Source organism: Solea solea, chromosome 1, assembly GCF_958295425.1.
Source record: "Solea solea chromosome 1, fSolSol10.1, whole genome shotgun sequence".
NCBI classification, from domain to species: Eukaryota; Metazoa; Chordata; class Actinopteri; order Pleuronectiformes; family Soleidae; genus Solea; species Solea solea.
This window is the reverse complement of record NC_081134.1, coordinates 42,892,287-42,908,105: the sequence shown is the minus strand read 5'-3', so window position 1 is coordinate 42,908,105 and position 15,819 is coordinate 42,892,287. Positions and strand designations below refer to the sequence as shown.

Sequence of the window (15,819 nt, the reverse complement as noted above, 5' to 3'; positions counted from 1 at the left end):
GCGTGGGAAATTCAAAACTTAAATGGCTCAGTGATCTGAGGTTTGTGTCCATACCATGGGCATAAACGTGTCCTGTGACGTCGCCTCATCCTGCGAGGCCATAAAAGGCCACAATTTACATGGTGGGTTCATGTGGGTTTATTCAGCCGCTTCACCTCTCATTTCTTCTTCCAAGTCAGTGAAATGCCATGGAAATTCCTGCAATGCCTCTTCTTTCTTAAAAGATTTTGACATTTTTATTCTCCTGGAACAAACAGGCTCCGGACCTCTGACCTGACAGAAGCTATAAACAGGATAGCTTGTATTTGCTTTGCAGGTGGGAAAGCAACTACATTACACATGGATACGCATGGGTAGTCCAGCACCTTTGTGGAAAAACACCCATCACTTATATTGGAATAGGACAATTTATTTCACAGCTACAGATCAGCTGTAACACTTCACTTTCATTATGAAATCAATAAAGCACACGTGAGCGGCCCGTGTTCATTTTAAGTAGGAAACATTACACAAAGAGAGTGAGAACAAACTGATACTGGCTGTTCTGTGCCACATGCTGTTTTTGTATGTTTTCTCCATTCACATTTCCCTCAGTTCCTCACATACTGAAGCCTTTAGGTAATGGAAACAGGCACCTGCTGCTGGACTGCTCCACCACATATCTGCAACTACGACGCCCCCGGCTCCCATAACCACCCCTGGGAGACTAAAAGCTTTGACTTACAAATCTTAAGAGGCGCTTTGCACGCAGAGCCCAAAAATAAAATATATGTTCACTGGATTTGGAAGCATGAAGAGGAGGGGGGGGGGGGCAGCCTGTCTCATGTTTCAACAGTGTTTCTGAAGTCTTTCTGCCGTCTAACTGTCAGTATGACATGAAAGCAGCGTTGATGAGGTCATGATGAACATGACGGCCTTCTGCCACCCGGGGGGACACACCCTTATTCTACACACTGAGGATTTTAATAGAGTGAGTGATAATGTACTGAGGGATTATTTTTATTTGGATATTGGTCAGTGAGTTTAATGGGGATGGGGATCCATTTGCAGCACATGAATAAACTTTTCTTGCATTTTTATTTAAGTTTTAAGCCGTGGATTCAGCTCGAAGGACAACAAAGGCGACCTGTCAGCCTGAAATAGCTCAAGCCTGCCATGAAATTTGATATGTCTATAAATGTAAGGAATGTCTTTCTGTCAGTCTGACTTTTACTTGCATAACTGTCCTAACCTGAGGTCATTATACTCTATACATATATACCTATATACCCTAAACATCTTAGAGAAAAAGTATCTGCCCACATTGTCACTTTAGGACAGGATATGTCATTTGACTCATGCATAAAACCTCCAGAGAATTCCTAATTACACCTGTGGAAAATGATGAAAATTCTAAATATTGTGTCCTTAAAGAATGCAGAAAAATTAGCTCATGCATTTGTTACTTCGAGATTGGACTACAGCAGCTCCTACTATCAGGATATCATTTAAACGGCTGCAGCATGAGTTCTGACAGGGAGCAGAAGCTTCTCCACACTGGCTCCCAATTTCAAATCCTCCTCCTCACATACAACGCACTTACTGATCAGGTCCCATCATACCTTAAAGAGCTAGTTTTACCTTATCATCCCAACAGATCACTTAAGTCCCAAAATGCAGGCCAGAGTCTATGAGAGTAGAATGAGAGAAAGAGCCTTAAGTTACCAGGCTCCTCTTCATGTAGGATCCGGCTCCCATTATTGGTTAGGGAGGCAGACTCCCTCTCTGTATTTTATTTTCTATTTCTTTTCTTCTCTCTCTAAAATATTGTAAGGTTGCTGCCTTAGTATGTACAGTAGTGCCTTGAGATAATGTATGTAGTGTTACTGTAATATATTACTTTTTGTACTACCAAAGTAATATAACATGTTACAATTTTGATTCGCCCCAAAACGTTTTAATTCCCTAGTGTCCCATGTTATTGGTAATTATAATGTAATAACTGTCAGTCAGACAGTCGTCACATTAGTAACACGTTACTTTGCAAGGAAACTAATATTAACATACCTTTTTATTATTGTAAACACAAAAAACTTTAAAGTAACTTATCCAACAATTGAATTGAATTGAATTGAATTGAATTGAATTGAATTGAATTGAATTGAATTGGATTTAAAGGAAAAGAAAAGAAAAGAAAAGAAAAAATCCTGCAATCCATCTGTGGGTCCTGACCAAATCTGGAGAAATAACTGATTAAGGTGATCTGTTCTTTATACAATTTACTTGTACCTATATATCAATATGAATTAAAGATAATATATACATATATTATACATAATATATAACACAATGGCCTACATATTGATTCCTGCCCTTAGGGTCCCATCACCATAACAACTATAACAGAGTTTGCTATGAGGCCCTGGTGCAGATTGAGTCACGCAATGAGAGGCGTCACATCACTACGGTCAATCTAGCCTTTTGTTTACCGTCCCAGTGAGACAACTGAACATGTTAAGAGAGGCATCAGTGGATCAGCTCTGGTCTGCTCTCTGTGTGTGTGTGTGTGTGTGTGTGTGCATTCAAAATTGAGGTCCAATGATCATTGTCAATTTGTCGTTTGACGGCTCGCCGTTAGGATATTGAGAGTTTGACAATGACCTCATGCTTGAGCGAGGAGTCCCACGTATCCCGATGACCACAACATGTCTGTTCTGACGCCTTCAGCAGAAACACTGTTTATTATAAAACATATTTATTTAACATGTGTGTAGATATATCTATCTATATATATATAGATAGATATATTTATATTTGTTTGTATAATATGCTCGCATGCACGCATGCACATGTCCTGAGATCATGTTGTTGAAGCGAAGAATCTACTCGTGCTTCAAAGTGAGGGCAAATATATGCACTTATAATTAATCTGTTGTTAAAAATTTAATTACAGGTCTTAGGTCAACTGACAACACAGACTACTGATGATTACTGACAGGCTTGGTGTGTTCTTCTCACTCTCCTCTGCTCACTTTCACACACGACCGCATGCATTCAGACAGAGCAGCAGACGCACAGACACACACACACACACACACACACTTCACTGGGTGCGAGTCCCCACCTCCCTCATCAGCTCTCCCACTGCTGACTCCCTCATATGTCACGCAACACCAGGGCAACAAAGGGGGTCAGGGCAGAGGGCGCAGGGCACGCACACACACACACACACACACACACACACACACACACCTCCAGACGAGAGATTCATTGTTTCATTGACAATGACTTGCTAGAAATAAAACAAAGACATCATCATACTATCCTTACATGCATGCCTGCGCACATACCTGCACACACACAGAGAAAAAAATCCACAATACACACACAAACAACAGCCATTTGGTTCCTTACCTCCAGGAGGAGGCCGCTCTCGTTGACGGTGGTGGCCATTGGAAGACTCTCTTTTCTGGGTTCAGGGTTGGAGGATGCGGAGTTGATGATGTGCTTCCTGGAGGGCTTCTCTTGGCTTCCTATTTAAAGAAAAGATGAAGAAAAAAAAAAAAAGGTAAACAGTCTTGTACAATGGACTTAAACCCATCACAAGAGCAGGTGGATAACTGAAGAGCAGACACTAACAATCAAAGTAAAAACTGCTAAGTAAAAATCAAACGCATCTCACACAGGTCACACTCTTTAGTTTATTGCACTGCTGCACAGACAATTCAGAGAAGACACAAACACTTGTGTCAATAAAGAGCAACTTAAGGAAATGCTTCTGTTTTCCAAAGTGTGTTTTGCCAGTTCTCCCACAGCCTCAGCGATTCAGCAGAGAGAGTGAGAGAGCTGGACCTGCACTCAGACATGTGGTGGACACATTAACTGTATCAGTCTCCTTTAGCGCCGCACTAATTCCAGGTTTTAGTCTTAGAGGTGGGCCTGTCTAACAAGACCAAACAAGAGGATTTCACGACTTTACAGGATCGCTCTCACACGATACGGCCACATGGACAGATCGCAGGTTCACAGTGAGGTAGAGGGAAGCATCCTGAGCAGAGACTTCTCTCTGCTCTTCAAACATACAGATACGTACAGAGCACAGACTTGTGCATACTGCAAACACATCAGCTTATGCTTTTTTTGTTCATGAATCAACTGCCATCTGTCATATGAGTTTCTGTCGTTTGGTAAATCAATTTTTCACATTTTTCAATTCAATTCTTTTGTCTTATTACTTTTTTATTTTGTCTAATTTTAATGTTTAATGTTATGTTATACCCTTATGTGGAGGATAAAGCTGTAGACACTGGGTGGATGGATGGAATGACCCTGAATGAGGTGTTACACAAACAAATCTTTGTCTTCCAACAAAAATGTAAATAAAACATTTTTAAAAAATGGTCTCAAAGGTGAATAGATTACTTAGAAATGCAAAGCAAACTCAGGTAAAGTGGGTCACGTTAGAGGGGAGGGATTCTTCTCAAAGGATGGAGAGACACACTCTTGACAGTGTCTAAGGAGAGCAGAAAAAAAATACTACAAATAAAACGACAATATGGAAAAAATAAAAAAAAAGGGGCAATTTTGTCTTTACACTAAATTTAGCTAAAACAACTCCACCACATGCACAAAAAATAAACAGTTACTGTTAAATTATACTGTATTATTTTACACTGCATCAGACAACCATTGTCATTGATGTGATTGATTGTTTTGCTCTAATCTTTATTAAAAAATATGTATATATATTTCATTATTATTTGGTATTTAGTATTTTCCTGTATATATATCACGTTTGAAATTCTAGTATAGTGAAAATTCTCCTGCATGACAAACAAATAATCCCAACCATACATTTTCACTCTCAGCGACGTGATCTTTTTCAAACGTTGGACTCTAACTTCGTAAATTTACATATTTCTTAAAAAAAATAGACACATAAGTAAGTAAGTAAGTAAGTAAGTTTCCATCAAATATTGCGTTTAAGGTGCGCTGCTCCACCGCCAGAGTGGAGCGCCCACCTACTATCATGCCAGCATGTGTGCACATGCAATTAGCCTATACGAGTGTGGCGTGCAGAACTGTCACATGTGCGATGGTGATGTGTGCGTTGCGTGTTGGAGGCATGTTTGCGTGTTTCTCATGTGGGTGTGCTGTCAGGGGGCATGTGGCTCACTCCAAGAGATCAGCCCTTCACTCCGTCACTCATTGTAGCAGGCACAGATTAGTCACGCAATACACACACACACACACACACACCCTCATTATGAAAAACTATCTAAGTATATATATGTACGAATCTTCACATTGACCCCACCCCCATCAAATAACCCCATTACGCCCTTTGATTCCTCCCCCTTTAACCTTCTACCATCTCCCATCCTCTGTCCCTCCCCCTAACCTAACCGCTCTTCTTCTACCCTCCTCCTCCTCCTCATCCCTCCACCCTTTCTTTGTTCAACTCGGCATCGCAGGCAATCGACGACTGATTTCGTGATGTCGGAAGAGTTCGCCCTCCTCTTAACTCCGCTCTGAAGCACGCAAATGCTAATGCGTCTGGGTTTTTTTTTTCATCCATACATTTTATCTGCATTGATTTATTTTTTTTCACGTTTAATCATTCATTCCCCCGGCACGCGGATATAAAGACTGAAATAATAAATCTTTTCAGGAGCTGATGAAAAACACTGACGAGCAGCTCCATAAACGCCAGTAATAATGTTAAGAATTTTGTCATCACCTCCGCTAGGCGCAAACATACAAACAAACAGACTCAGACAGCCATGCATATACACAAAACCATTCTCTTCAATCACCGCAATATCATCCGACCAGTGGAAACCATTGCAGAGGGAAATGAAGCTAATAAGCCTCTTCATTTTCCTCTTTCAACGCCTCATGTATTTTTGTTTTCTCTCTTACGGCAGATTTTGGAGAGGATGCAGCGTCAGGAAAGACAAACACATGGGATGATTAATTATCGGCAGCGGCACTTCCTCAGCCAACAATACAGGCTTTATTCAGCACCACTCGTGTCTTGGGGTTTGCTTTTCTTCACCTCTATTTTCTCCCACTCTGGTCGAAAAAGGAAAACAGAGTAGGTAATGGTGAGGCGTTTATGTGCTCTGTGTGAGGACAGGAGTTTAAGTGAAAAGTGAAAAGTGGAGGGTTACAGATGCTGCCAAAGGGTGAGGCTCAAAGAGTCTAGCTCCTTGAGTTGGCCACGTCTGTATTTCCACTTCCACTGAGTACACAAATTATTAGCGACCACCCAGCAAATATCAAGTACAGTTATGCCTCAATTACAGTTTGGTCGCCTGGTTCAGTGAACACCTTCGCCGAGTGACGACATCAGATGAGTGATTATGTTTGTGTGGTAAAAATAGATGAGAATAAGTGAAGGCTGGGGCCTGTACTACAAAGCAAGTGCATCATATCCAGGATATCTTTTGTTTTCTGGCTCTCAGAACCAATAATCAACGACCATTCTCAGCATTTACAAGCAAACATCAACAGAAACATGGATAAAGATAAGGGAAGAAACACTGGTACTAACAGCAATAGCCACCTTTAACAATGTGAAATGTATCATCATGTTTTTAATCTGTAGGTTAACAGGTTCAACACAAGTAACCATGGTGATTTACTCTGGTACAATGTGAACCGGCCTCATGGGACTAAAAACCCAGAGTTAGACCTGATGTTACCTCGATAAATACAGGCCTCTGTTCAGTAATGACTGGCTATAAAATTTGATGAGACATGAGGATGATTGCTTTAGACTGCTGCATGCCAGACAAATGATCGCCACCGCTTCTGTTGAGGTGAAAAAGCAGATCAAGGTGTTTGTGTTTGATACGTGTCTACGTTCAGGAAGGAGTGCTTAATCTCTGCAGCCTCGACTGGGTGCGGTGAGTCTGGCTTTGAAGCGATGTGTGTTTGTCTGATTTTGGCACGTTCATTTGAAGCCACTTCCCTCCACACTATCAATAACAGCCCAGAAAGAGACAGCATATGAAGAGAAAGAAAAGGAAATAAGAGCGGAGAGTGTGGTGGAGGTTGGGTCTCTCTGTGGACTCATAGTGTCACTGACATCCCTTTATTCTGGGGATAATGGGCATAAAAGAGAAAAACATGTCTCACAAAATGATGGAAGATGCAGGGATGAATATTTTAATGCAGACCTGTACTTTAGAGCATTAGATTGCATGATGTCGTGGCATGACATTATGTCGAAGAGTGCCCCAGAGGAGTCTCACATCACTCCAAACATTTTATTGACGACAAGAGTACAAGAGTGCAAAGCATGCGCCCTGAAATGAGCGGTAGAAAACACACCGAGACCATTCTCCTTAGCTCACGCTCCCTTTCAGTGCGTGTGCAGTAAAGAGCAGATGAGTGTTCATACATGGCTGCAGCGCACACACACAGACACAGTGGAAGCTGCTGCTCGGTTCTGCACGCACACAGGTGGTCACTGCGAAAATCCTGTCACCTATTGCTGAAGTTATTCAAAATCCCATGGCCAAACTGAGGCTATTTTAATTGAAACAGGGAGTGCATTTACTGTACTCAATTACCGCCTTTAACATACTGTTGTAATTTAAACTAAAGCAGTTTTTCACCAAACTTTTTATGGGGACCCACTTTTTAAAGATGACAAACAATTGTGATTTAATTCACCATATAAATCATGACAGTGCAAAATCAAATTTATTCAAAATGTTTTTGAATAAATATTGAATATAAAAGCAGGAAAATACCCTGCAATCTTCTGTATTTGGTGACCCAAATATATCTTCCGTGACTATCTACATGCTACTACATGCTATGTACAACATATATAATGATGGTAATCCTAATATGTCATCATCGTTGTTTTATTAACTTCTGAAACTTCTAAGTAGCAGGACTAGAGCTGCAACTAATGATTATGTTCATAATTGATTCATTTCTTGATTAATCAAGTATTTGCTAGGTCCATAAAATGTTGAGAAATGTTGATTGTTATTTCCAAAACTTTGTAAATAATGATGCTCTCAAATGTCTTGTTGTAATGCAGTGGAGTATTGAGATATTGCAGTATTTCTTCTTTTAACTGAGTACTGAATACTTCCTCAACATAACATTAAAAGAGCCCCAAGAAAACTTGCCCTGCTCTTCAGACTTATGGAAATCCACGTCCATATTTTCTGACTTCACCTGACTTCAGGCGGCACGGGTGCCATCTTTTGGCAGCTGATCCTCTGCCGTGTGTGTCTGCTTTTTCAAAAGAGGAACTGCAGACCTGTATGCAAGCGCTGCGCAGCACAGCAGTCCGCCGCTCCCCCCTCCTCCCCTCCCCGCCTCTCCCACAAGGCTTGCGTGAGTAGAGAGAACTGTGTGTGTGTGTGTGCATATGTGTGTGTTTGAGGTTGGGTTGGCTTACAGCCACCTCCTTTGCCTATTCCCGCCTCCTTCCCTCAGCGCTCTTCTTCTCTCTCTCTCTTTGCAAGCACAGGAAATCCACAGTGGAGAGAGCAACACCAGCACACACAGAAAGAGAGAGAGAGAGAGAGAGAGAGAAGCTGGCTGATCAAGGGCTGGTTGTCACGCGAGCGAGCCGTCTGTCAATCCTCCCCCCTTCCTCCTGACAAGCTGCTGGCGGACAGCCAAGGCCTTGCGTGCAAGCCGGCGAGCCACATTAGCCCATAAAGAATTTCATAATAGCAACAGCTGTTAAATATTGATGACTGCTGGCAAGAGCTCAATGGTGCTCCGCAAAAAGGTTAAGCCTGCACTGTAATGGAAGCTAATACTTCATTATGCCACAGATCAAAAATGTCCGGCTCTCGCCCTGTCCAAATCCAAGACTATTTCAACTTTTTTTTTCTCTGTTTTTGAAAATGTGGCAACGAGAATGTAAGAGTCAGTGAAAGAAACTTTTGAGGAGAGTTTTTTTTTTCCCTCCACTGCAACGACTCGCCCTTCCATCATCCTTGATTACAATATAAATGTAGGATTGAGGGTCATAATCTTACTGATATTGTAGAATGTTTTGTTTCCACTGTGACATATGAGATTACATTTCATGGGATAGATTACCAGGATTTAGAGCAATTCCCTTTGTTGACAAAACAAAATGGACAAAAAGTACTTTTGCTGGAATCACAAATATCCATCTTTGAAAGGAGATTAGAACGTGAGTGAGTGATTTTTGTGCATGTGGAGCAGCGAGGAGGAGGAGGAGGAGGAGGAGGAGGAGGGGGCAGGAAAAAAACACTGATGCCTGAATAGAACATAAACAAAGGAATCGCTTGTACACCTCGATACTGAAGAGAAAGGGAAGTGATATTCTGACAAAGCAAGTGGGATCACACAGAATGGAGGTCGGGATGTAAACTCAATTGTTTCCACTTCTCTATTTTAGTTGGCAGGCCGACGCGCTCATCACCGTGTTCTACAGGAGTAATGTGTCTCCACACATGAGCCCTTGGGCAAAACAGACTGGTATGGCAACTTCTCTACAGCATGTACACCGCTACTGTATGTGACTTAACTACACAGTGCGTCGTAAGCATGGCGCCATGCCCTCTCTACACACTCAGTGGAGGACTATTACAGCAATCACAATATGAATGTCGTTTTATTGCGTCTATAAATAAGCAACGCGACTGATTGTGTGGAGCACATGTTTTACGCGAGGATGAAGTTTGTCCTCTGGGAAAATTGCTTTTCTGATGAACCCAGGGAACGAGCAACGCACAAGCAGAACGAGCTAAATAGCTGTCTAAACACTCCTAAATTCAGCTTGTCAAGCCTCGGAAAAATTAACCACAACATAAGGCCGACATGGTGCAATATTTACACACACAATTACAAAAACTAACAGGATGCAAATGGATGGAGGCTCATGGAGAATGTGCTCTCAACCTGCACTCTCCTTCTTTCTGTTTCTCACACACACACACACACACACACAGGCTGCATTCAGGCATGTGTTGCGTGACATGAGCCAGTTATGCAGGAACGTGTTGTTTTTTTTATTTTCACTGTACTCAAATGAATGCAATAGTGTATTTTCCTAATTGAATACAACAAGACGCTCCAGATTTTCTGCTGCTGCCCAGGATTCTTTTTTTTTTATGGTGGTGGGGGTGGGGGGGGGGGGGATTTGGGGTACAAACTCCCACATGACTCACACACACACACCCCAGCAATTACACACTGTACACAAAAGGACAAAAACATATAAAGAAGTTGTTGTTTGTGAGGCCGTGTGACATCATCTGTGTGTGAAACCATAGCGGTCAGATGCTATGAAAATAAAAAGGATTAAAAAAATCTTTTTAGATTGTAGGTGAGATTAGAAAGGTTCTGATTAATCTGATTAATTTCTAATACAAGAAGTGTGTTGAACGTATGAAGTGGAGGCTGTTTATTATTCACAACTGAGATCCACTGTCCTGTTCTGTCAGAAACATTAGCTCTTGCGTGTGAGTGTGCATGTGTTTTCATAGCGACTCCATAAATAACTTTTCCTTGAATTCTTGTTTTGATGAGGATGGCTGTGGCTTGTTGCTCTCTCAAGGAGCTGGCGGTTAATAAAAGTTGCATTCAGGAACCCCACCTGGCCACAATAAAGCACATGCTGTCTATTTCTGTACTCACACAATCTCTATTTTCACGAGCAGTCTTTCAGAGACTCAAAAGCCAGGACTTAAATAGCCAACTTTACGTGTACGTTCATGTGGAGCACAACCTTGCGGTTGTACGGTTTGATTAGAGATCATTTTGAAAATTAAAAACTCTCATGCTTTATAAACAAACACAGGTGAATGTAATGTTTCGAATTATTTAATTGAGTGGTTCTCAAACTTTTATACCAAGCACCACCTGAGAAAATATTGAACTCCAGTAGAAGTAACACCATTATCACCAATGATAAAATACAGTGTTTGCTCTCTCATTATCCTCCTCTTCCTCACATATACTAGTAAACCCAAATTAGATCAAGATGGAGAGAGAGATAAGTTGTATTTCAGATTTTCCTCCAAGTACCACCAGAAGAAGTTCGCGTACCACTGGTGGCACAGTTTGAGAACCATGGATTTAAATGAGGAAGACGGCAATATTAATATCTTGTTTTTTCAAAACTTAAAAAACTTAGAGCCTCACATGTTTAAAGAATAAACAGCCACAGAGTTTTCATCATACAGTAGTACTATAACAACTCAGGGAGTAATTATTAGTTTTTTCCTCTTAAGTCAAATGTCACTGCTGCTCAAGACGGGAGGAGAAAGACTGAAAGGACAGCCAAGGTAACAAGTCGACAGTAGGACATGTTGCGTGCCAATGTGTGTCACTCATATTATTCTAAATAACAGGGAGAGAGAAGTACAACAAGCCCAGATTAACCCACTCACATCCTCTTCCCTGTTCGCCTGTTGCAAAGCAACCGTCACTTGTTTTGTGGTCACTATAAACAGAACACTGAATACATATTGTGGAAAAACACCACAAAAAAAGTTGATTTTACCTTTTTGTTTATGCATACAGCATCTCCAGAACATGAAGGTAATCTGTTAAAAAGATTATGGTGCCGTTTCGGCCCATTGAGGCAAATAATAATGGGCAGATGGTCCGTGCAGCTGAATCCATATGGGAGGGAAACTGCACTAATGCTGCTGTAGCACGCACTGCTAAACAAATGCTAACCACTAAGACGGAAAGAACACTTCACAACTCCAACAAGTTGTGTTGATTTGCTGAACTTCGATTCATGTCAGCAGAGGAAGGTGACTCAATGCTCCAAGTTATGCGGGGAGAAATGAAGCCACAGCACGCGAAGCTGAGCATGAAACGAGGGTGGGGAGAGCACAGAGGTATTTTTACAACTGTTAGGGCATTATACTGGGTAAAGGATGTCTCCCTAAGACGTTTGTGCGCCAATACATTGAGTCGAATGGAGATTTAAAGTCTTTATTTAGCTTAAAATGTAGGAGGATTTTTATCAGCCCATGAAATTAAACTTTTTTTTAAATTTTTACACACACGCAGGTTTGCTTAGGACACTGCATTCATTTGGACAGCTGAATTTAACCATTACCAGTTAAGGCCTAACCCTAACCTTAACTTTACCACAATTAAAATCTTAATTTAATCTAAAACTGCCTCAATAGGACCCGGTTTTTGTACAAGGTCCTCAAGAGACAACTAATACAAGTACATGCACACACCTAAGCCCACCAATGTGTAATTAAATGGGTGTGAGGTGGTTAATGTGTCCAGGGTTGTGCAGGATCAAGTGATATTCACGATGCAGCTCATGCTTTATGCATGACAGCGATTAACTTGTCAGTCAGTGTGTATCGACAGTGGTGTTCTGTGTCTATTGTGTGTGTGTGTGTGTGTGTGTGTTTGTTTGTTTGTCCATAACCAATCTGTAAAGCAGGTAATCTAGAACAACAGCACGATGCATTTTTTTTTTCCGTCATCTCCATTATCAAAATCACATTTTAAAACAATTAACTACATCATGGAAAGAACAATGAAATGACATATTCTTTCCAGATCAGCCTCTAGGATTCCTTTAACTCCTCTCCCACGTTTCTCACCAATAATATGACTCAACAATTTAGCCCCTGACAGAGCTAATTCATTAAGCGACATGCTAACCCAACAGTAATCTGGTTATCTGTCTCCTAACACCTCCGCCCCGGTGCTGGAGGGTATTAAGGCCGTGGGGGTGGCAGGCAAACAGCGGATACTCACAGAAACATCCCAGAACAATCACATTAAAAGCAAAGATTCACAGTTATTTGAATCAAAACTGTCACCCCCAATGCACCCAGACTGAATCCCTCCTTGTTATTGAAATGATGATAATGTCAGATTGCATTATGAATCAGATTTACTCTTTTTTTTTTTTGAATACATTAATGTATCTATCAGATGTGTTGCCTCAAGCTTAATATTGTCCACAGTGTCCTCCTTTGAATATCATTCAACCTCATTAAAATCAATCTCATCAAAAAGTTATTGTACAATGTTCTTCCACATAATATGTCAGCGGAGATGATCCCATCATGATCAAATCTGTGTCTCTGCAGCTTCACCAAAGTTAGAAACAGCAGAACCATATTTTAGAAATGGTCAACAATGGGTTTACAGTCAGTCGAGCTACAAGAGCATCAACACTTGGACATCTCTGGTATTTACTCTGAATGTAAACTCTGTGAGGACAGGTGAAACTAAGTGAGGTGAGTCCAGGCACATATGTCCTTTGTGAGATGTGGACGTATTATATCGTGACTGTCTTCCCATTTGACCATCTGCGACCATCGCATGTCATCACGACGCTCTAATCCAAGCCGGTTTCTACTAACAGTATTTGCTCCAATCTCTTCTTTTGGCACAGAGAGGGAGGGCATGTACCCCTGTGCGATTGCCCCAGGAGGCAATATGTGTGTGTTTGTGTATATGCGCGTATGTGTGCGTGTGACTAAAGGATATAGGCAGGCAGAAGGCTTGATGGGAAGTGATGGTCGGATCACGCAAGCTTGCTAAAACGGGCAAAGTCAGGAGAGAGTCACGCATGGCGGGACTTTGCTTTAGATGCCACTCAGTCGCCACTTGATTTCCTGGCATATGGTGTTAGCGTGATACTACTGACTGTATATATGTAACATAAGTGATTTTCAGAGTGTAAACAATCACCGGCCTGTCTTTCCTCTCCAAACAGGAAGACAGGTTCTCTCACTGAACATGCAGAGCTGCCAAGTGTGGCACACTCTCCCACGATCCCTCTCGAGGAAATATTAAAAAGGCCGTGTGCAAGGAAATTCAGCTGGCGTTGAGCTGGATGTGTGCAAGGAAAATGGAAAACATGTTAATGGAGAGTATTAAATACTCTGTATTTAACATGACATGTTCATTGTTAATTTGTATATAAATGCATATCGTAGCCACTGTTTTTAAACTTACATGTAACTCATGTTGGGGGTAAAGGTCACCACAGGTCACATTTTATCACTGCGAAGCATGTAGATGTCACAAATTTTCAACTAAAAATCAACTGCAAAAGGGGCCACTTTTAGGCAAAGCACGGCCGATTTAAAGATGTCATGTGGTCATGAAAGCTAATGGCTTCCCCTGCCTTTAAAGCATAGTCGGTATCACTGTATTAAACTACATCAGTTAATCAAAACAGGACACTAAAGAAGGGTTTTCGTAAAATAAATGAAGAGAAAACAAGAATTGTATCTGTGTGTGCATGTGTTTATGGTTGGATCAGAGGAAAAGGAGAAGTCATTTCAGGTTAAGACGGTAAGGCCAAAGGTGGTGGAGTCACCAGACACAACTGAGTTTCTCCCTTCACTGGCCTAAAAGCCTTTGAGCCCCTAAATCGCACAGTGTTTCACTGCTTCGAGCATTTACACAGCCCTCCAGTCTAAAACACATTCTTTGTGGTATGAAAGCAGATGAAGAAAACAATTTACAAAACAGAAAAACTGAAATGGAGGCAATTACATCCACTGTCATATTTGCTTTAAGGTTGATTGCGGGAGGATGATGGCAGATGACAAGAATATCCGTTACCAGACATAATAACCCTTAACCACAAAGGACAAAATGCATTTTGAGGCTAAACATGATGTAAGGCCGGCCCAGTCACTAATCATTAATTTGATATTAATACATCATTCAACAAAAGAGCCAACATGAGCATTTTTCCTCTTCAGTTAAGACTTATTCATTGTCCATCAAAAAAAATAAAATAAACAATATTCAGCTACATTTTGTGGTCGACTCTGTAGAAAATCTGCAGATGATAAACAGAAGTGCTGTAATGCTGAGGCGGAGGACAAATGTGGAAAAAGTTTCAGAGAACATTTTGCTGGGTAAGTTGATTTATGTAAATAGAAGGTAACATCCAGTCATTACATAATTAGATTTGTGGAGATTTATGTTAGTTTATAGAGGCAGCGGCTGGATGAAACGCAAGATGAGATTATGTGCATCTGATATTTGTTTTCAAGATGGAGATAGAAATGTAATCAAGCAGACATGGATGCACATATCTGACGGTCTTCAAAACCGCCGACGGTCGAAGCACTGAGCCCTGACGTGACTTCAGGGAGATATGTATTTTGGAAATATTTGGTCAAAGTTAAACAGATCCAAAGGATCGGATTCTCAAAAGTCGGAAAACAGCAGTGCAGAAATTCTCACGTGCACTAAATGTGGAACATAATGCGCAACACGCTTCTGGTACAACCCTTGCAATTATCACCACCACACTAATGAACCTCACATCCCTCTCTGTGTCAGTAAACCAGCATTTGGCCTCAGCAGCTTGTAAAGCCCCACTCTGGCTCTTTGGTGTTGCCCCACAGCTGAGACCTGTGGGCAACACCGCTGGACCAGCGCCCATATCCACTTATCTGTAACTCCTCTTTGGTTTTTTTCATGCTCTTTATTGTACATGCTTCGCTGTGGTTCTGTGGTTTTAAGGAATTCTCTTTAACCTCCTGGGCTGTTAATCTCTTCAGTGCCTTGAATGTAACAAATCAATCTTAACGTCTGCTCCTGATAAAGTTAAAGTTTGCATATCCAATTTTTTTTTTTTTTAGCAAATCTACCTATAAGACTGTGTGGTCTGTGGAAAAACTGGCCTGGTTTAACATAACCATGAATCATAAGCTTCAACTAACAAATCCCAAGTCATAATGCTTCATATTTGATGAGAGAAAACAACAATTTTTAATTTAATCAATAATATTCTTCAGCTCCACAAACACAACATGTCCCTGTTGCAGTGCGACACAAGTCTGAGGTAGAAGTGAAGAGCGGCTGCTC

General features: G+C 41.2%; 1 protein-coding gene across 2 annotated transcripts in view; it reads right to left on the bottom strand.

Annotated features, from left to right (window-relative positions):
- The window catches only part of ahrra (aryl-hydrocarbon receptor repressor a), a 67,662-nt gene that overhangs the window by 11,323 nt on the left and 40,520 nt on the right, over nucleotides 1–15,819 (bottom strand). For both annotated transcript variants that reach the window (XM_058623323.1, XM_058623315.1), the window contains exon 4: nucleotides 3,394–3,512. In XM_058623323.1, coding sequence (XP_058479306.1) covers nucleotides 3,394–3,512 — 119 coding nt within the window. The remainder of the gene's footprint in view (nucleotides 1–3,393; nucleotides 3,513–15,819) is intronic.